We start from the raw sequence: 21,805 nt of genomic DNA, 5'->3' as shown, positions 1-21,805 counted from the left end.
TTAGAAGCTTTACAGTCAAAATTCCATTTAAAAAATAGATTGAGGAGGTGATCCAAAGGACATTAGCCCTTACTTGGAAGCTATCAGCAGTTGATATTTGCTGGAAGACTGTTAACGTAGAGGCTTCCTCTGAGAGTAAAACCTCCCATTTTGGAAAGAAGTTTCTTAAGAAATAGGATGTTAAATAGGGGAATGAAACATTCCATCCTACAGGAAATAAACAAGCCTTTAAGGCAGGAAGTAAACAAGTTGGTATCTTCAGGAAGTCCCCCAAACTGACCAGATTCACTAGACTGCTCTCTCCCTGAGTATAAGTAAGCAATAAGAACTGAGAGACTTGCTCAGACAAGCCAAGCTGCCTGGAAGAATCAGAGACAGACTAAACCACCTGGAAAGGATACTCCCAACCTGCTACATGGCCTATACTCCAGTTTTCCAGCTTCCATGATCTGTCACCCATGCTAGGTTGGCTTGGTGATACAGCTGTCTTTGAGTCATTTCTGTTCCTGTAAGTTGCCCCAATCAAATTCACCAAGTTGGATTCTGGTGGCATCTGTACTTTAGTGTATCAACAGTTCCCTATCTCGGATGAGTAGACATTTATTTATATCTCCCTAGGTATAGTGTCACACACAGCGAGGAAGAATAATTTTTTTAGGGTATTGCCCTGGTAGGTTTTCTCTACTCTAGTGAATAGCCCCAAACCCATGTACAATTGGACAGCATTAACTGAATTACCAAAAGTTGGAGAGTCAAGAAATTTGGAGGGAGAAGGAGGGAATAAGAAAGGAGAAACAGAGGGTATATATATTCATATTTCATTGTATACATTTGTGAAATTCTCAAAAATAAAGATAAAATGTATTAAAAATGTGAGAATCTTTGAATACAGCATCCACTAAGTTCCCAGTCCATACTATCAATTGACTTCCAAATCCATCTGTGTGAATGTCCAAAACCTTTTTCTCTTTTGCAAACATATGCTACTATTCTAAACTGGTGAGTAATACCCTCCATCCATTTAGACATCAAAAATTATAAGAGTTGTTATACTATTAACAATAACCACCATTAAGAAATAGCTTTTTTGCATTAAAGATCATTTCAGCTATATCATTTGTATTATACCCAATCCCACCCTCGAAAAACTCAAAATAGATATTATTCTAAAGAACGATGAAGCCAAGAATTCTATTTAATTGCACTATGGCTTTCACTAACTAATTTGTGCACTAAACATAGTTTCCACCTTGACTTTTGGTGAGCCAACAGTACTGTCTGGCATAGTGGGATGCTTCTGATTTTTAAACTATTTTCAATAAACTGTATTAGCTACACCTGTTTGCCAAGATCAGCGACACGTACTTAAAGATGAGTAGTGAAAAAGGTATGTACTTCAGGCTGTCTACACTTAGTCAACATTCTTTGTTCTCACAGACTGATTTGTTCAAGTTGCATTTCCTCTGGGAATCTATTATTCAAGTGGCTACTTCATCTATTAAAACAATATGCTTAAACAGCAGGGGAGATGGTGGATCATCATTACTTAACAGTTTCTCTAAGAGTGCATGGACAGGATACTCCCAAGCTCTGTTTCAATGAGATAGCAGAAAGGGCACATTAACTGAGCACCAGCCAGGCAAGGAACTACTCAGCAGGACTACAAGAACATCTTATAAGAATGACCTTGTGGGCCCAGTGTGGTGGTGCCCAGCTCCACAGCTGGAGGCAGGGTCATTGAGAGTTTGATGGCCCCTTAGTCTACATAGGGGAACAAAGGCCAGACTGGGATAAACAGAGCGCCTCTGTCTCAAAAACAATTCCCTTTTCTAGAATCTTACAACCTTTACTTATGACTTAAACAAATATTAGCATTCTAGCAAAGAGGATCAAAATTATCTTCACAGAACATTAAAATGATCAGAAGTAAGAAAATGGTTATCAAATATATAGTAGAATGAGTTGTAGCTAAAAAGTACTAAAGAACGCAGATATTTTAAGGGAAAGGAGTTGTTTTTTTTTTTTTTTTTTTTAATACAATAGGTAGGGACTGAAGAGATGGTTCGGGCTCTGTGCTTAAGAGCACTTTCTGTTCTTGCAGAGGACCCAGTTCCCAGCACCCATGACTTCTCATAGGTATCTGTGACTCCATTTCCACAGGATCTGAAGCTCTCTCTAGCCTCCTCAGGTAGTAGACATATATGTGGAATACTTCCAAAGAAACTCTTTAAGCCTGCTTTATACACCTGTATTACTCATTTGTGGGAAGCTTTCTGAAACATTTCACAAGATATATTAGTAAGTAATTCAGGTAACACAGGGAGCTCAGCAGAACAGAAAAACACAGAAAGCTGTCTCTGCCATCTGTGGAAAGGTTAGCCATAATTAAGTGTGCTGTGAGAAGCAGACAGAAACACCACATAGGAGGGATTCTATAGGAATTAAAGTGCTGTGGGCACAGGGGAATAAGACCTAAGAAAGTCCAACAACATTATGAAAAATGGTTATTCATGACATCCTGAAAGGCAGCACAAAGGATCTATGCCAAAGAAGAAATTCCTCACGAAACCAATAAATGCACATTCCAGCTTTTTCCCTTAAGCAATCATTGGGGATAGAATTATTCATAGAAGAATTGATTGAGAATCTGGGAACAGAGCTTAGCTGGTAGAGTGCTTGCCTAGCAAACACACAGCTCTAAGTTATATCCTTAGCACCCCATAAACCAGGTGTGGTGGCACATGCCTGTGATCCCAGAAAGTGGAGGCAGGAGAGTTCTATGCCCTCCTCACATTCTGAGGCGATCAGGCATGCATGTGGTGCACACACTACATATAGGCAAAATATATGCATAAAATAGAATAAATGAATTTCTTTAAAAATGTAAAAGCAGATAAATGACAAGAAGTATATGAATATGCATTCAACAGTACTAATCATCAATGAAATGCAAATTAAACCCACAGTCAACTATCACTTGACCTCTGTGAAAATGGATATTCTTGAAATGATGAGAGACATTTTGTCTGGGGCATGAATGATAAACAAATTACCCAATGATGGGAACAAGGGAAATTAATACAGTCAGTATAGAGAACAATGTGGAGGTTCCTCAAAAAATTAAAACAAAGCATCTGTCAAATTCACTGCTGAGTATGGATCCAAAGAAAATGACATCAGTTTGTCAAACAGGTATCATTGTAAGTCTGTCAAACAGATTCACAATACACAAGACACAGAATCAAACTCAATGTCTATAATAAATGAATTAATGAAGATACACAATAGGATACTACTTGGCCTTAAAGAAGGAGGGTATACTGTAACTGTAAAACCCTGAATGACCATGGAGGACAATGTATTAAGTGAAACAGACCAACATAGAAAGGCAAGTACTATGTAGAATCTCACCACTGTGTGTGATCTCAAATGGTCAAACTCAGTGCAAACAGCAGAAGTTACCAGGGGCTAGAAGACTTGGTGCAAGATTAGGAGATGCTTGTCAAATAATGCAGGATTTCATAAGGAGCCCTAGAGACCTGCTGTGTAACTACAGCTAATGAAAACATTTTTTTTAATTATTTACTTACATACTTAAGTTTTACACATGAATGTGTATATGAACATGAATGCAGTTGTTCTATCCAAAGACGCCAGACAGAGTGTTGAATCCCCAGAAACTGAAGTTGTGAGCTCCCAAAGTGGGTCCTAGGACCTGAAACCACTAAGCCAGCTCTCCATTCTCTAACATATTATATTCTTGAAATTGCTAAGAGGCTGGTTTCAGTGTTCTTGTCAAAAATAACATAATATATAATTTAGTTAGCTTGAATAATTGCCAAATATAATCGATAATGTACACATGAATTCACTCAATTTAACAATTTCCTGTTTTATACATGTTCTGTATGATAAAATAATACAACTCATGTCAATTACAAAATTTTTAAAAAATTACAAAAAGATAAAATACAAATAGTATTTAAAATAAAAGTTTACATACCTTGGCTTCCGGAATGCCAAACTGTATTGCTGGCATGCAAGACCCACAGTGGGAGTATAAACGATAGGCATAAATTTTTCAATATCAGACATCAGCACACTATAAAAGAGTTTTTCATTTCTATCTTGCAGATCCATCAACAGAAGATATCTGTGGAAATTAGATGCAATTAGATATTCATCCAACAGTCAAACTCCATAATAAAAATGGCTATTAAGAATCTAATTTCAACCAAGTATAAAGTACATCAGTCAAGTACAAAGCACAAATAATCAAGCCAGGCATGGTGGCACACATCTCTAATCCTAATACTTGGGGAACTCAAGCAGGATTGAATAGGAGGACAGCTTTAGTTACACACTGAGGCCCAGTATTAAAAGAACAATGGCAATAAGTTTTAGAAATAGACTTTAAGAGGCTGGGAGACAGCTCAGTAGGGAAACTTTCCAGGTGCAAACATGAGGACCTGAGTTTGGACCTCTGACATCAATTCAAAACCTGGGCTCAGTGGTCCATATCTGTAATCCAGTGCTGGGGTTGCAAACAAGGAAGTTACAATCAGTGTGCTCCAGGTTCAGTGAGAGACTCTGTCTCCAAAACCAAGCTGAAAGACTAGAAAGATATCCAACATCAATCCCTGACCTCTACAAGTACAACCATGTGCACGCACACAGGCACAAATGTATACATACCCAAAAAAATGAAATATGTCAAAGAATGAGGAAACACAAACTGGATTACTACCATTCAAATATTACTATTATATAACATTACTACAATTTTGTTCAGTAGTCCCTATTTTATAAAGAGTAGAGTTTAACCACTAACTAATGGTCTTTTTTTTTTTTTCCTCTCTCCCTTCTTTCATTCCTTCCTTTTGTTTTTTGAGACAGTATCACTGTGCAGTCCTGGATGACTAGAACTCACTGTATAGACTAGACTGACATAGAACTTAAGAGAGATCCACTTGCCTCTGCCTATTAAGTGCTGGGATTACATAAATGCATTGCCACATCCAGCTTTTAATGTCCTTTCTCGTGTAGAATCATTTCTTGCCTAGTTATCTTTCTACGCATAACCCTTTTTTGTATTACTAAAGTCTTGAAAAACTGTGTTCAGTAACATAATGAGGCCCTTTGCACTGATCTCTGGTGTAGGTTAGAGATCACTTAAGTGTGCTATTGTGTGCAGAAAGATCTGTCTCCAATGTGCCGCCACCTGGAACAGGACCAGGAAATTCAAGAGGTGACATTAGCAGAAGGAAGGTCATTGGGAAAACTGTCCTCAGAAGGGACTAAAATAGTTCCCATGAGTGTTTCTTTCAAAGGAACCTTCTAGATGAGATAGCCATCCCTTCCAGCCATCACATCCCCGCCTGCCATAGGGTGGAAACCCAGACCCTGTAGGAACCACTACCAAGGCCCAAACTGTCCAGGACTGAAAGTCTGCATCACCCCACCAGAAGGAGGCAGTAAGAAACATCAATAACAACCAATGATCACTTTCAGAAATAAGGACAGAAATGTTCTTGCCTATTTCTTCCTTCTTTTGTTAAGAATATTCATGCTTGCTGGGCAGTGGTGGCCCACGCCTTTAATCCCAGCACTCAGGGGGCAGAGGCAGGCAGATCTCTGTGAGTTAGAGACCTGGTCTACAGAGTGAGTTCCAGGACAGGTTTCAAAGCTACAGAGAAACCTTGTCTCGAAAAAACAAAAAACAAAAAGAAAAAAGAAAAAGAGTGTTCATGCTTACACATAAATAGATAATATTTATTAAGTAAATATGGGCATGTATAATTTTCTCATAGAAAAATTATCTTGAGAAAGGTAAATTGATAATAAATTATAAAACTATTTCATTCAAATGATCCTAGAGAGAGCAAATGTTTTAAAAACTTGCAAACAAATTCTCCTCAAAGTTAATTACCCATTCCAAACCATGCAATAGCTCACCTTTCTTTTACAAAACAATGGGGAAGAGTGTTGTAAGAGAACTGTGTTCATAAGTGTGTTACCTGTCGAAGTCAGAGTTCAGGCGCTCGAAATTCTTAACTACTCTAAGGATCTGGATCTCCTGACTGATGAAACTAGGCGGCAACAACCCATGAATGTTCAGCTGTTGCCTCTCTTCCAGAGTAAATGCCAAGTCCTAGAAAACAAAGGAAAATAATGATTTTCAGAGGAGAAAAAGATAAATAGCACACAGGTACACAGACTCTGGGGAGGGGAGGGTCTAGCATGGCTGGAAGCACAGCCAGTCAACTGTGCATTAACCATCTGCTTCCTTATCTATGGCATCGAAGATGAGAGTGGAGAATGGACGGACAGGAGGAAACTACCGACAAGCACAAAAAAGGAGAGGCCTGGTAGACAGAGCGCTCACCCAGTACAGTGTCTACTGTGCAAACATGAGGAACTGAGCTGTGAGGCCCAGCACTCATGTAAAAGCCTGGCCTGGTGGCACATGTCTGTAACCAGGGCATTAGGGGAGGGGAGATAGGTAGGCCTCCAGCTAGTCAGCCAATCAGTGAGCTCTCTATGTCAGTGAGAGACCCTGTGTCAAAAAATAAGGTTGGAAGTGGTCAAGAAAGACATCTGGTTATCTCTAGTCTCCACATTTGCATGTGCACCCATGAGCATGAAAATCCACAGACACAGACACACATGTACATACAGCTTATACACCATACACTTGTACACACACAAAAAAACCTGAAAGATAAATCATTAATGTCAGAAAATATAAAGTGAATAGTTATCTATTTTTAAATGTGACTAGAAGTAGGTCAGCTAACACCTGTTGTGCTTCCAGCTGTGAACTAGGTCAGGAAATAAAGTGCACAATTCTCAGGGACCTGATCCAACCCTCCATCTCAGCTTATATCCTACTATCCTTATGCAAGCCTGGTTACACCGATTTCTTCCCAAGCCCAAATGTTGCACATTTTTATTCTTGCATTCATGGCATCTTTATCAGGAATGTTCTTGGCACCTGGCACCATCCATGCACTTCAGACATAAGATCTGGTAGACTCAAGTTGGATCTGGTTTGAAAGCCTCCTACCTGAGGACTGGCTTTTATAGTATTGGAAGGCATTACACAAGCTTCCAAAAGAGACATCAACAGTCCTACCTAGGTGTAACGAACATAACAGTGACCAAGATATCTCTAAGGGTATAATAGTGGCATACAAACCTTGTTAGTAACCAAAAGCTCTGTAACTGGATTTAAGGCCCACTTAACTAAGGGAAATCATTCCTGATACAATTCAAGACAACTACCCAGAGCTAGTAAGGTCATGGATCTTCTAGAACCTACAACTGCCACTTTACTAAAAACATAGTTACTTCCTAATTGCATATATTCTTTACTAAATATTTATCCTTCTACCCACAGCTCCATGTAGTTCTTACCAGCTATCAGACACTTTGCTTTATAACAGGTGCGGACCATTAGAGAAACCAGTCAAAATGCAGACAACAAGTGATCACAGAGTGCTCAGGCCCAATTGATGCATCTATAACCCAACTCCTGCACCTCAGGTTCAGAGAACATCATGGGAAATGGGGAGGGAAGACGGGAAGAGACAGGGGACCAGGAAACATGCTGTGAGATTTTTGTCTCCTAAAATGACAAGGAAGTTTCATTCATGACTCCCCAACTACCATGTGGCTGTCTAGACAAGACATGAAGAAGTATAGCACCCATAAACGTGCTAATATAGAAGGGGAGGAAAATCTCACATGGCTCCACCCATAAACAAAGAACTACAGGTTCCTAAGGGATGAGCCCAACTGGTTATCCTACACTAAATGGTCAGCCCTGAAATCATATAGATATGGACTGAGCAGGGTGTGTGTGTGTGTGTGTGTGTGTGTGTAGTGCAGAAGAGACAAGGCACACAATTTAAAAAGAGGTCAAGATTTTGAGAGGGAATGAGAGAGGGATAAGAGGGGAAATTTTATGTAATTATATTCTAACTTTTAGAAAAAGTCCTTCTGGCCGGGCAGTGGCACACACCTTTAATCCTAGCACTCATAAGCCAGAAGCAGGTGGATCTTGAGTCCAAGGCAGGCCTGGTCTACAAAGCAAGTTTCAGGACAGGTAGGACTATTACAAAGAGAAACCTTGTAATGGGAAAAGAAAAAACAAAACAAAACAAAACAAACAAACAAAAAGTCCTTTTTACCCGCTTCTCCTTTCTAGACTGACCCCAAGTGCTTGATCCTCTCTAAAGTGTTTGCAGACTCATCAACTGTTACTATTCCCATGTCAAATTATCTGTTTACATAAACATATGTACTATAAACAACAGTAATTGTAAAAGGCTATAGAACAGCAAATAAAATAGAAATAAGGAGTTGATACAAAATGTACCTAAAAGATTTACTGGCGTATACTACGGGAGGCCAGAGCAGAGGCCCAGCAGTGGTTAAGGAAAATGATCTGGCAGACTGGGATGAGGAATCCTCTCCAGAAGAGTCCTGTGCAGATACTGAACCTCAGAGGCTTCTATTCCAGTACTGAACTGCTGTTTCTTTGGGCCCTTTATTAAGTGCTGACATGGCATGATGGATGGTTGGCTGTCTGACCTTATGAACAGGATTAGACTAGGATAAAAGAAACCTCAGAGAACCTGTGTGCCCTTCTGCCATGTGAGGACACAAGATGGCTATCTGTGTAGCAGAAACTAGATCCCCCACCAGATACTGACTATACTGTGTTGACTTAGGGATTCTAAGCCTTCAGAAATGCAAGAATACATACCTTGTATTTTAAACACCCAGTCCACGGTATTTTACCACTGCAGCCAAAAAGAGACTAACTAAGGTTTGTACCTTGTGATGCTACTGTTTCTTGACAGTCCAGATGGACAGGAACACATAGACTGAATACACAAATGGTTCTGTAGCCATTCCCTCTGTTTGTACAATAAGGAATAATGACTGAATGTTCATACAATTAGAAACAATGACTCTTGAATCCTGCCATAATAAAAACTCAATAATAAAAACAGGACATTTTATATATTTAATTTTAGAAACACTAACATTTTGTTTTGGTTTGCTTTGCTTTTTCGAGACAGGCTTCTCTATAGCTTTGGGCCTGTCTTGGAACCAGCTCTATAGACCAGGCTGGCCTCGAACTCACAGAGATCCACCTGCCTCTGCCTCCCAAGTACTGGAATTAAAGGAGTGGGCCACCACTGCCCAGGTAACACTAATGTTTTTGAGAACTTTGAAATTCTGTTTGGAAAACTAATGAGAATATTCAGTCTGATAAAATTACTTTTAAACTTAAAGCATTCAGAAAGGGACATTTGTGCAAGAATCATCTGTAAGAGGAAGACAATTCAACAGATTTTTCAATTGCATATTTTCACATATATATGTATTATATATGTATATGTGAATATATATGAAGTATATATTCATATATGTGTGAATTATATATTTCATATGTGTGAGCATATATATTTTATATATGTATAAAATATATATCTATATATTACATATATATGAAACAAGAGAAACTGGGATTTTTTTTCAAAATAGAAAAAGGAAGGAAAGGAGGAGAAAAGAAAAAGATGTTAGGCAAAAATCATCTCAAATAATACAAAGAGAAACAGTGAAGCGCTGAATTTTGCACCCTGTGACAATGTGCCTGCAAAAATACCAACCAAAATACTGTATTCTGCGAACACAGCTTGTGGTCAGAGGTACTAACATACACCCCTTCCCTCAAGTAACAGTGGCACGTAGCTGTCTTTCCTCAGGCAGTTTGCCGGGCCTTTTACTTATGTTTCCCCCATCTGGTCTGATGGAACAGGATACCATACACCATGTAAATGAGCATACCATCTGGAAATCTCCCCATAGTCTTTGATGTTTTCTAATTGCAGACTCCTATACCATTCACCAAATATTCACAGACACACTCATCTGTTTTAAAAAGATTAGGTCTTAGAAATCTGAGGTCGAGTTAAAAAGGGGAAAAAGTCCAGTTATTGAGTTCATATCATTTCAAGGCCCTTTAGGGAGTGGGGGGGGGGAGGGGGGAATAAGTGACTAAGGAAACTAAACTCTTAGAATCCCTGAAACTTTAGGATAATACATGATTTTATTTAACCATATTACTAGAGCATCGTTTTTGGACAATTTTACAGAAACTGATAAACAAGTCAGCCATGTCCAGAACCTGGCAGTGAAGTGTTTCAAAGCAGTTATACATTCATGTTACCCCAAATGGCCTGCACAACAAACACTGGCCTTGAGGGCACAGACAGGGTCTCACTTGCTTCTGACTTCAGTCGAATTTGTCATGGAGATGAGAAGGTTAATGTCCATACACTGATCAGGTTTCCAGGCCACCTGCAATGCTCACCCTCTCAGAGGGCCCTCACACTCTATGTCCAATCTGAGTTTCTCTCCTTTTTCTTTTCCTTATGCCTTCAAGACTTTTGCACTCCACCACTGGACAGCAGAAGGACATTCTGTTTCACTGCAAAGAGCAGCAAACAAAATAACTCTTCTTCTGGATTCCAAATAGCTTCCTGAGAAAACAAGCCTTTTATGCAGAAACCAGAAGTAAATTGCTAGCATCAGAAGTCTACATGCAAACAACCACCGTGGAAGGGATTTGTTGATTCACCAGAAACTTATCAGAAGAAACTTATCAGAAAGCAATTGCATTTTATCTTCTTCAATGACAGTTTTTAATGTTCCCATAGAACTTCTGTGGGTTGGATTCACTTGTTTCAGAATTATAACTAAAACTAAGCCAAGCTGAATTGCAAAAATTGTAACTCACAAAAAATCTTGAGACAGATAACCTACATAGGATGGTAACTGACAAGAGGACTCAATGTGTTTAAGACAACTGAATGAGAGGGCATAAATAGTTATGTTTGCTTATCTAGTGTCTAGAATACCTCTTGACAATTTACAGGTAATACACAAACTGTGAATTAACTCAACCATTTTCTGTAACTAGAAATATTTCAAGTCACAAAAGCAAGTGAAAGGTAACAACCACAAAAAGGAAGAAAGGGAAGAAAGAAAGAAGAAAGAAAGAAAAGAAACAAATAACCTAAAAGTATTCCAAGTGTTCAACAGAGAAGACAGGAAGGTGCCTCTATACCCTGCAGTGTTCATGAAGACAGGTAAAGGGATCTTGTTCACTCGAGTACTCTTACACACTCACTGCTACAAAGTAGACAACTGTTGGCACATAGAATGCAAATTAGTCTCAGATGCATTACATCAAGTGAAAGAAACCAGACTCTATTTATATGATATTGTAGAAAAGCAGGGGCTACATGCAGAGAGGAGGGCTCACTCCAAAGGGAGTGACAAGTGGGTATTTTGAGGTGACAGACTGCTTTCAGTGGTGCTGGTTAAATAGCACCAACACTGACCAAACAATAGAACTAGTTAGCAAAAGAATGTTCACTATACCCAATTCTATCTGGCTCTAGTCCGCTCAGCAGATAATCTCCCACTTGAAAATGAATAAAAGTTTGTTTATATATTGTTAAATGTAGCAAAAAGAACTAAAAGCACATTACTGATGTAGTTCACGTTCCAATTTTTAAAATATCATTTTTGTCTAAATGAGATGTCTTTGATTCCTTTTTTCATAATCTATTGTTTAAACTGATTTACATAGTTTTAATAGTATGGCAAAAAATTTGACAAATCAACCTTGAAAAAATATTTCTTCATGTTTAAAATATCTCAGAGTTTTGGAAAATTTTTATTGCCACATAAAGAGGGTAATTTATATATTTTTTGTTACTTTTTCTTTGGTAATTTATATTTTTACTAGTTATTATTCTAAACCAAATAAATGAAACTGAAGCTAGGTACCTGCCTGTGATTCCAGCATGAGGAAAGCTGAAGACAGGGTGATTGTAAAGTCAATGCTTGCTGAAGCTATGTAACAAGACCTAGTCTCAATACAAGCATACATTTTTAAAGAGGTTAAACTGAGCTTGAATTTTTATTGTCATATTTTGAATTTATCAATATAGTTTATACATGTCTTACATCTACACAAAAAGAAGTAATCCTTCCCTTGCATCTTTTAGAGTCCTCCAGATTATTATTTAAATAAACTTTTTCTAATTCTAACTAGAATGCGGTATTTTTTTATATTTTCCTAGTGGTATGCAACCTTAGTTCTTGTGTTTCTATGTTGATATGTGCCTGTGTGTGCATAGGCATGTGCACAAAGAACAGAGGTCCACACTAATTAGCTGGCTCAATTGCTCTCTAACTTATGAGACAGGATCTCCCAGTGAACCTGGAACTCATCAAATCAGCTAGGCTGCCTGGCCCACAAGCTCTAGAGATCCTCCTGTCTCCACTTCCAACCAGTGTTGGGGTTAGAGATATGCTCCACTATGCTCAACACTTTTACACGGCTGCTAGGGATCAAACTTAACACCTTCATACTTGTACATTGGGCACTTGACTAAACATCTCCCCTGCTTCCTCATTTTCCAAAATGGGGGGATACTGATTAAGGATTTAGAGTCCAGGTATGGTGACATGTACCTATAATTCAAGCTCTCCACGGAGGGGCTGAAGCAGGAGTAGAGTTCAAGGGCAGACCCAAGTGTGGTGGAGTGTCTGTGACTTCAAGGACAGCCTGGTCTACATAGTGAGTTCTACCTAGTCTAAGAAGGGACACAGTGATACTCTGTCTTAAAAAATAAATAAAAAGAAAAAGTGTTCAAAGCCAGTCTGAGATACACAGACTGGGTCTCAAAAGAAAAAAAAAAAAAAAAAAAGAAGAAGAAGAAAATCTGCACAAATTTTTAAAGGTAAAGTCTAGCCTAACCAGCAAGTTTCAGATCACTAAAAGGCTCTGTCTCAACAAGAGGTAGATAGCTTCTGAAGAATTACACCTTAAGTTGTTCTCTGGCCTCTATATACATGCATAAACACATGCACACGAGGACATGTGTGCACATCCCCACACACACAAGATAAAAATCTTGCCTTGCCTATCCCTCAAAACAGTGACCTATCTAAAAATAAGCAAATACAGACTTACTTTAAACTGTTCACATCCGTCAGCATCTTAAGTACACTGTCTCAGTATTATGTGTCTTTAAGAAACCACATATTTTTAAATATTTCCAATACCATTGGTTTTGTCTGTAGTATCACATGCACTGTTTGTTTCAAATGTTGGTTTTAAGATATATGCACTTCAGCAAATTATAAAGGGGCCTTTGGCATAAAACATGTTAAAAACTGATACAGAAAAATACACTTCAGATTTTAAAGTACATGAGCCTCTAACATACACTTGAGTTTGTGAAGCTTTCTGCATTGGTCAGAATTAATCAGAAATAACACACACACACACACACACACACACACACACACACACACACACACACACACACCTGACATCCCAGCTCAAAGCCAGACAGAAGGAGAACTTCCCTACTTGGTGCTTTTATTCTGTTCAGGCCTTAAATTCATTAAATGAGGCTCATCCACACCAGAAAGGAGATTCTGTTTTACTCAATTCAAAGGTTAATCTCATCTAGAAACACCTCTACAGCACTAAGAACACTGACCGACCAAGTGTATGGGCACCCCTGTGGCACATAAAGTTAACTATTACACTCAGATAATATTTTCCAACAAGTTATGTTGAATTCATGCTTATGGTACTGTCTTAGTTACATTTTGCTGCTGTGATAAAGTACCATGGCTATAAGCAGCAGCTTGGAAAGGACAGTTTTATCTTGTCTTCCATCTAGTAGCCAAGGCGGGGACTTAAGAACTTGGAACAGGAACTGAAGAAGAATCCAAGCCAGATCACTGCTTACCTGCTTGCTTCCTCTGACTTAGCTAGTTACCTTATAGATTTCAGACCCTCCTGCCCAGGGACAGGGCCTCTTTCAATGTCCCACGCACATGCCCCAGCCTGATGGAGGCCAATTGCCCACCTGAGCCTCTCTAGATGTGTCAAATTTACAACCAACATCACAAATGTTTAAAAACAAGTTTTAGGCCAGGTGTTGGTGGAGCATGCCTTTAATCACAGCACTCGGGAGGCAAAGGCTGGTGGATTTCTGTGAGTTCAAGGCCAGCCTGGTGTACAGAACTAGTTCCAGGACAGCATTCAAAGCAATACAGAGAAACTCTGTCTCCAAAAACCAAAACCAAAAACAGAAAAAGAAAACAAAACAAGTTTTAGAACTGATGAACACAGTAACTGGGAATACTCACTGGATGGGCTCAAGGCCAAAAATAAAACAGAGTGGGGGGAGTCAGGGATGTTCATGACAGATGGTTACAAATGAACCAACCTGATAAAGTTATGAAGTGAAACACTAGCAGGCCTTTGTTCTGCCTTTAGCATTTACTTCAGTCTTAAAAGGAGAGAATGCTGGAGTAGGCTCAGTTGATAACATTGCTTGACATGCAAGCATAACTTCATTTCATATCCCCAGCCCTCAAGTAAAAGTCACATATGGTGTCTGGCTATTTTAACTCAGGGACAGACATCCCTGAAGTTAACTGGTCAGTCTGACCAGCCAATCAGTGATCTCCAGGCTCAGAGACCAATCCTATCTCAAAGAATAAAATGAAGAGCAATGAAGAAGACATCCACATAGGTGTCTGCCATCAACACATACACGTGTGTGCATGTACAAACAGATAAGAATACCAAAAAGAGCAAGGAAAAAAGACTTTAAAATATCTTAAAATGTATGAAAATGTTATAAAATATGTAAAATTACAGAATCATGAAGTTTAACAAAGCTAGGAACATTGACAAAGAATTCTAATTGCAAAAATATTTATACTCAAGAGTTTGAAAATGAAAAACAAGTACCACCATTAAGACATACATAGACAAGTGATATACACACACATAATTACCCATAACTAAGCTTTCTCATCACAAACAAGGGAGAGCAGAAAGAAGGGGACAATGCTTGTAAATACTGGGGAAGAGAACTGGTAACAATTCCATACCCAATGAAAACATGCTGCAGAAATCAAAGTAAAATAAGGACATTCCCAAAGAAAGGGAAACCACGACAGCTGGCTGCCTGCAGACCTATTCTTTAAAAAAAAAAAAAAAAAAAAAAAAAATTCTTGAGATGGAAGAGAAACTTCTCCTGAGTAATATTTGGAACATCAGCAATCAAAGTAAAGAACAGAAGCTGTAAATATCTGGGAACGGTATCAGAGTCTCCTCTCCTTCCTAAACTCTTCAAAATATGTATGGAAATTTAAAAGGATGTAAAATTTTATCTTCTGCATCAAATATAAAGATGTGAACCAATGCAATACATACAAATACACTAGTAACAGAGAAATGTAATGATGGTAATAGTGACTAGTAAAATCTTAATGCTACATAGACTATAAAAACAGGATTATTTCATTATTTCCAAAACTGATAAAAGAAAATGACTATGAAAAGAGATATAGGACTAAATACTATTATAAATATTAAAACAATGGAAAAAGAGAAATCACAGAGTAAAAAATCTAATAAAATGGTAGCCATAGATACAAATGTAACAATTACATTCGGTATAAATGGTCTAAACACACAAATTAAAAGATACTGTTAGAAATTGGCAATGACTGCTTAGACCACCCCTGCTTTCCACTTGTATAATTTTGTCAGGGTTTAAGAACTGTCACTCCATATGACAGCATTTCTAGCTACAGGTTGTAACTGACGTTTGTGGATCCCTTAAAGCCAGTAATACCCTCATGTTACATGTTAGTTCTCAAAGAAGGAACAATTGTTTTCCATTTTCCTGATCAATAAACTGAATTTTTCTAATGATTTGGAAAAATGTAAATTTGCCTGAGAATTTTGAGAATGGAATTTGGTATTTCCTGCACTGTGAAGTTTAAAGTTTCCTGTTTTAAGATAAAAGGTAACAAATGTCTCCTATATGTCATATAGTGACTTAAATTTAAAAGACATAATTTAGTTTTGAAAATAAAAATTTCATGTATTTATTATATATATTTGGGGAAATGTATACATTGTAGAATGGATAACTTAAATTAATTAACACACAGGTGTCACCCCACATACTTTGTGATAAGAACACAGAATTTAGGAAGGTGTCTTTAACATGAAAGTGGTTGTACATTACTTGGTTTATATTTGTAATTACTTATAACTTTATTCAGAATCAACTCATCATTATAAAGAAACCCTTCTCTCATTTATATTTTGTTTGTCCTTTTTATTTGGGGTGGGGTTGCTAGTTGATTTTTTTGGTCTTTGATTTTTTGGAGACTATTTGAGGTGGGGCCTCACTGTCTAATCCAGGTTGACACACAACTCACCATGCAGTTTAGATGATCTCAAGTTCAAAATCCTCCTGTTTCCATTTCCATGTAATTTTTCAAACAGGATCTTCACCTGTAATTCTTGTTTTTCCATGTCTTTACTTGCCTCTTCCATAACATTTTGTTCTAGATACTTCTTTGAAACAGGGCATAGTGTAGCCCAGGCTGCCCTCAAACTCAATACACAGCCAAGGATAACCTTATACTTCCAATCCTCCTGCCTTTACCTCCTGGATACCGGGTCTGCAGGCCTGAACCACCACGCCCAGTTTATGCCATGCAGGAAATCAAACCCAGTACTTCAATCACTCTAGGAATGCACTCTACCAACTGAGCTATATCTGGATAATTCTTCTATACACAGTGTAGTTTGCTTGAATTTTATCAAATGATCACAAACAAGTTTTATTAATGCAATTTATTTATACCCATTGATGTGACCAATATGTTTGATCACAACTCTATTAATACATTTACCATATGTCCTTAATCAGTTCTTATAGTTGTGGCATCAGGGTCTACTCTAAAGATCCCCCTTTAATTCAATTACCTATTTAACCCTTTCCTCTAAAATTATTACATTCTGAGGTACCGGGAGTTATGATTTAAACAAAGCATTTCAGAGTAACATAATCCATAGCATATAAAGACTTCTAACATGTGTGTGTCATTTTGTAATATAGATGTACTATGTCACAATCAAGTTGGGAAATGCCTTTGAAGACTGAATAATTTAAAAATACTGTAACTTTTCTTGAAGGAGTCTATTCTTAACACTGCACTCAAGTATTAGGACCCCTTCAACCTTCAGGTTCCTGGGGATACTCATGATGGAATCAAGAACATGAACACACAAGCATTCCTGCTGGTGTTCTTAACTACAAAAAAAAAAAAGTCAGTGACCTTTTTATATAAACCTCTAAAACTTCTAGTCCCATGTTTTGTTTTTTTAATATTTTTATTGTTATACTGCAGGTACTAGCTTAGACTAGTAAGGACTAATGATAAACTGTCTTCTGCCTTGAAATTCAGAGGCTCCAGGCGTAAGGAAACAGGAGAGCTGCTGGTGACTTAGATATTACAAGTCCACCTCTGCAGCCTCAGGAAAAACAGTGATTTTCTTATATTCTCCCTATTATTCAAAACAAGTATCATTTGTCTTAAACTACGGGGCTTTCTTTCTGCTCCTAATCATAAGATTCTGTTCTTCCTCTTTTCCTCCTAACGCACCAAAGTAGGCCTTGATAAGCTGGGAAGCAAGCAGCTCTGTTGTACTTCTCAGAAATTTACCTTTTAGATTTCAAAGTGAATAATGCAGAACGAATTATGTTTTTATAAGAAACTGTCACTAGCTACAACTGGATCAAAATGCCTGAGGGTTAGTTAGCATTTGGAGACTCTTAGGAACAATTGCAAATGAAAAAGGTATTAAACTGGGCATCAGGGGAGCAAGCCTTTAATCCCAACACTGGGGAGGTAGAGGCAGATGGCTCTCTGTGAGTCTGAAGCCAGCCTAATGGTCTACAGAACTAGTTCCAGGACAGAGGAAACCCTGTTTTGAAAAAAAAAAAGTTATCAATTAGTATTTTCTCACCACTGAATAAAGAAAGTGAGTAATAATAATTAATATTTTAATTATTCATACAATTTTAATTTTTTATATAGCAGTTTATAAAACATGATTATTGGCCACATAAAATTTCTGAAAACATAGAAACACAAGTCATCCAAATCAGACGCTATCCTGAAAACAGTAAGTTTGTGTTTGAGTGTGTATATATGTATATATATGTATACATATACATATGGTAAGCTCAGATAAACATCTTAAAATAGTTCAGTATGGGGTTTCACACCTGCAACTGCAGCACTCTAGAGGCTGAGGCAGGAGGATTGCTTTGAGTTCAAGGCTAGCCTGGGATACACCAAGTGAGATTATGTCTCAAAAAAAAAAAATTGTGTGTGTGTGTGAGATGTTCACAAAGATATTAAATTCCCTACATATGAGGCAGATGTACTTCCCACACAGCTATGTTGGAATCAGTCTAATGTGATACATATCTGATTACTGGCAAGTAATAAGGCTTAGAATCTGGAATCTGAGAATCCTATGTCTCTTGTTTTTTTCACTTCATGTCTACACTTTGATTTTTGCCTATTTTTACCTCTTTAAGATTATCCACAAAGTGGTTAAAAATCTCACAGATTGTAAAGTTTAAGCCAAATTCTAACATTTCTGACTATTTTCCATTATACAATAACAGATTCAAATGAACTTAAGACTTTAGTGTAACTGTGCATTAATTAGATATTAATGAATTAGTATGATGGTTACCTTTGCGAGTATATTGTCTTAGGGTAATGCCAGAACTAACACTTTGGAAGCTGCCTACAGTTGTCGAGGTGGTGGCACATACCTTTAATTTGAGCATTGGGAGGCAAAGGAAGGCAGATCTCTATGAGTTCAAGGCCAACTTGGTCTACACAGTGAATTCCATCCAGGCCAGCCAAAGCTACACAATCAGACCTTAGCTAAATAAATAAATAAAAACTGACAAAGTAATAAATACTATGGGCCAAAATAATATGATTGCATAAGTGTAAGTATTAAATAATGACAGTGGGGATAAGATAATTAGGGAAAGCTTTCCTAGGGAAATGATTACTGAATAAATCAATATCGTTTTAATTCTAGGAATTACACAACATAAACGGAAAGAAGAAAATCATCAAATTTATTTCAAGCTGAAGGCTAAGTTTAGGAGTTGGCCTACATGGTAAAATAGTAATTTTACTTCAATGTAACAGGAAATAACACTATAAATACCTAAACAACAGAAGGAGAAAGTGAATAAAATGTGAACTGGTGGAGAATGTTTTACACACACACACACACACACACACACACACACACACACACACACACACGGCTCTAATTGTGAGCCACCTGATACGGGTTCTGGGAGCTGAACTCAGGTCCTCTGCAAGAGCAGTAAGCACTCTTAACCACTGACCCATTTCCCCAGTCCCAAGAGAGGGTTTCATCCACACCTATACGTAAGGAAATAGTACCAAGGAAGTGTGTCTTAGTCACCCAAATGTAGAGTCATAAACTTCTTCTTTAGCGTGGTTAAACCACTCTTTCTACAACCAGGTGTCAGGCTAGGCTAGGCTATCAGTAGACATTTAGAGAGTTAAGATTAGCATCCCTTTGGTTTCAGGTCATCTCAAGATAAAAAGCTGATTAAATTAAAAGCCCTGTCCTACTAATGAAGACAGAGGAGTCTTGAGTGCATGGCAGATGAAGAAACTGCCAGTTATTTGCTTTCAGTAGTGAGAGTTTCCACGAGGCACCACACTGATCCTGAGGCTGAATGAGTTCATTTTACTGATTGCCCCAGGGTGACCCAGATTTTAATCCAATATTTTCTCTGCATTGGATATAATACAGAGAAAACGTGCAAACACATTAATGCTACGCTTTTCTACCTTCAGTGCAAGATCTTTGTGACAGTTATCTTAAAAGTTGGTATCAGCTGTTTGGGACAAGAGATTTGAAACACCTGTTCGAAGGGATGGTCTGGCCTGTCGACCCACTCTTAGCAAACATTTCAACCCTGACTGAAGAAAATCAAACAGGTTATACTACTCATGTGATCTTGTCAAGGCAACCCATAATTTCATCATAAATTAGGCAGGCAGGTAACACGTGAAAGGCTCAAATGGTTTAGTCATGCCAAAGTTTACCTTTGTTCTAGTGAAAACAGACCTCGATCTACAGAGTAATAAAGGAAGAAAACTAGTCAAACTGGCAACTAAAATTAATTTTGAGGGAAAAATAAATAGGAAAACTTCAATTTATACTACATAACTATAAACAGTAAATAATCAAAGATTTGTAAGTCTGTACAGAAAAATTGGAAACTCTAGCTATAATGTATGAAATAATCACACCCGTTTAGGTCAATGAGGAGAATGATGAAATCCACTTAATGAAAAAGGGGGTTCGCTAAAGTGATAACTCAAATGACAAAATAGTCCTCCAATGCTGACACTTCTGTTCCTTGTACTGAATAAATGGGAAATGTCAGAAACACACACACACACACACCAATTTAAAGACAAACCACGCTGTAAAATAAGACCTAGTTATTTACAAAAAAAAAAAAAAAAAAAAAGGCAACATGATTGTTTTTAAAGGTGTTTTCATTTAGGAGAAATCTTGGGGATGGGGTGGGAGAAGCTTGTGAAAAAAAGAATTCTGATTACGGCATACATTGAATTTCTTTTCCAAAAAAAGAAAAAGAGGACAGGTTAAAGAAAAAAAATAAATAAATAACTTCCCAAAAGCTAGAATTTAGAAAGAAAAACAAATAAATGGCTTTACCACAATCTCATGTAAGTTTCCCTAACAAGGCATGTATGCAGGGTTCAAGAGAACCCACCCACCATGCACCCTGAGCCTCTTAACCATATCACCCCAGGAACCAAGAGGTCCTGGATCCCCACATGGTCGATGGGACCCCAGGCACTCAGAACCCATCTCTGTTCAGGCAGACCCAGCAGGGTCACTTGTCTCCACAGCAGCCTCCAGTCACTGCCAGCCCAGTCACCTGTGCGGGGATGGCACTTCGAGGCTGACCTGGCCGCCCGCCTGCCACCCTCACAGAAGGAAACCGCTCAGTTCCCACACTGGTCCACACTTCCCTCCCCGGCTGGGCTCCTGGCTGTCGGCAGAAGGGCAGACAAAGAAGTCCCGGGCACAAGTTACATCTCTGCCCGGTCCCCGGTGGATGCTGCGGGGCGCGGACGCCGGCTCGCCGTGGCCTCCCGGGACGTGCCCTCGGTGGGACGCGGGTCCCCGGGGCCCAGGGGCGGGCGGCGGGGTCCAGGGCGGCCCTCGGGGCGCGGGGCTGCGGGGGCGCGGGCTCACCTTGTTGAGATGCGGGTCCCGCGTCAGCAGGTAGCCGCGCTGGTGGGTGTGGCGGCGGCGGGGGGCTCGGGGCTCCATGGCCGGCACGGTGGCGGAGCGGGCGCGGAGTGCGGCGGGCGGCGGCCGCGCGAGGGAAGGCCCCGCGGCCGGGGGCGGGCGTGGGTGGCGAGAGGGGGTGGCGAGGCGGGAGGAGCCCGCGCCTAGCCGCCGCCGCGGCCGGGCGGCCCGCGAGAAGCGCTGAGTCACGGCGGCATCGGCTGAGCCGCCGTGCGAGCAGGCGGGGGCGGGGCGCCGGGCGAGCGGGCCAGCTGGGCCCCGACGGGTGAGGGGCGGGCCGGGCCGCCTGACCTCCTCCGCGTTCTCCACCCTGGTCCCCTAACCCCACCGTCCTGGATGCCAGCCATACCCTGGGGCCTGATGCAGGAGGGGGATGAGCTTTGACCCAGAAAGCCCAGGCCTCGATGGCACTGGGCGAGAGAGCGACTCCACGCCTGTTTCTGAGTAGTGTGTAATGGG

The 21,805-nt window shown here is 39.4% G+C and overlaps 1 protein-coding gene across 1 annotated transcript in view; it reads right to left on the bottom strand.

Annotated features, from left to right (window-relative positions):
• Window positions 1–21,461, bottom strand: part of Me1 (malic enzyme 1) — a 99,238-nt gene extending 77,777 nt beyond the window's left edge. Inside the window, exons 1-3 of the mRNA XM_051207725.1 lie at window positions 21,290–21,461; window positions 6,018–6,151; window positions 4,004–4,153 (exon numbers count right to left, since the gene is read on the bottom strand). Of these exons, the coding sequence (XP_051063682.1) occupies window positions 4,004–4,153; window positions 6,018–6,151; window positions 21,290–21,367 (362 nt within the window). The 5' untranslated portion in view covers window positions 21,368–21,461. The remainder of the gene's footprint in view (window positions 1–4,003; window positions 4,154–6,017; window positions 6,152–21,289) is intronic.
• Between the last annotated feature and the right edge of the window lie 344 nt (window positions 21,462–21,805).

The sequence above is a fragment of the Phodopus roborovskii genome, unplaced genomic scaffold (assembly GCF_943737965.1).
Source record: "Phodopus roborovskii unplaced genomic scaffold, PHOROB, whole genome shotgun sequence".
NCBI lineage: Eukaryota > Metazoa > Chordata > Mammalia > Rodentia > Cricetidae > Phodopus > Phodopus roborovskii.
This window is presented reverse-complemented; position numbering and strand designations above follow the sequence as displayed.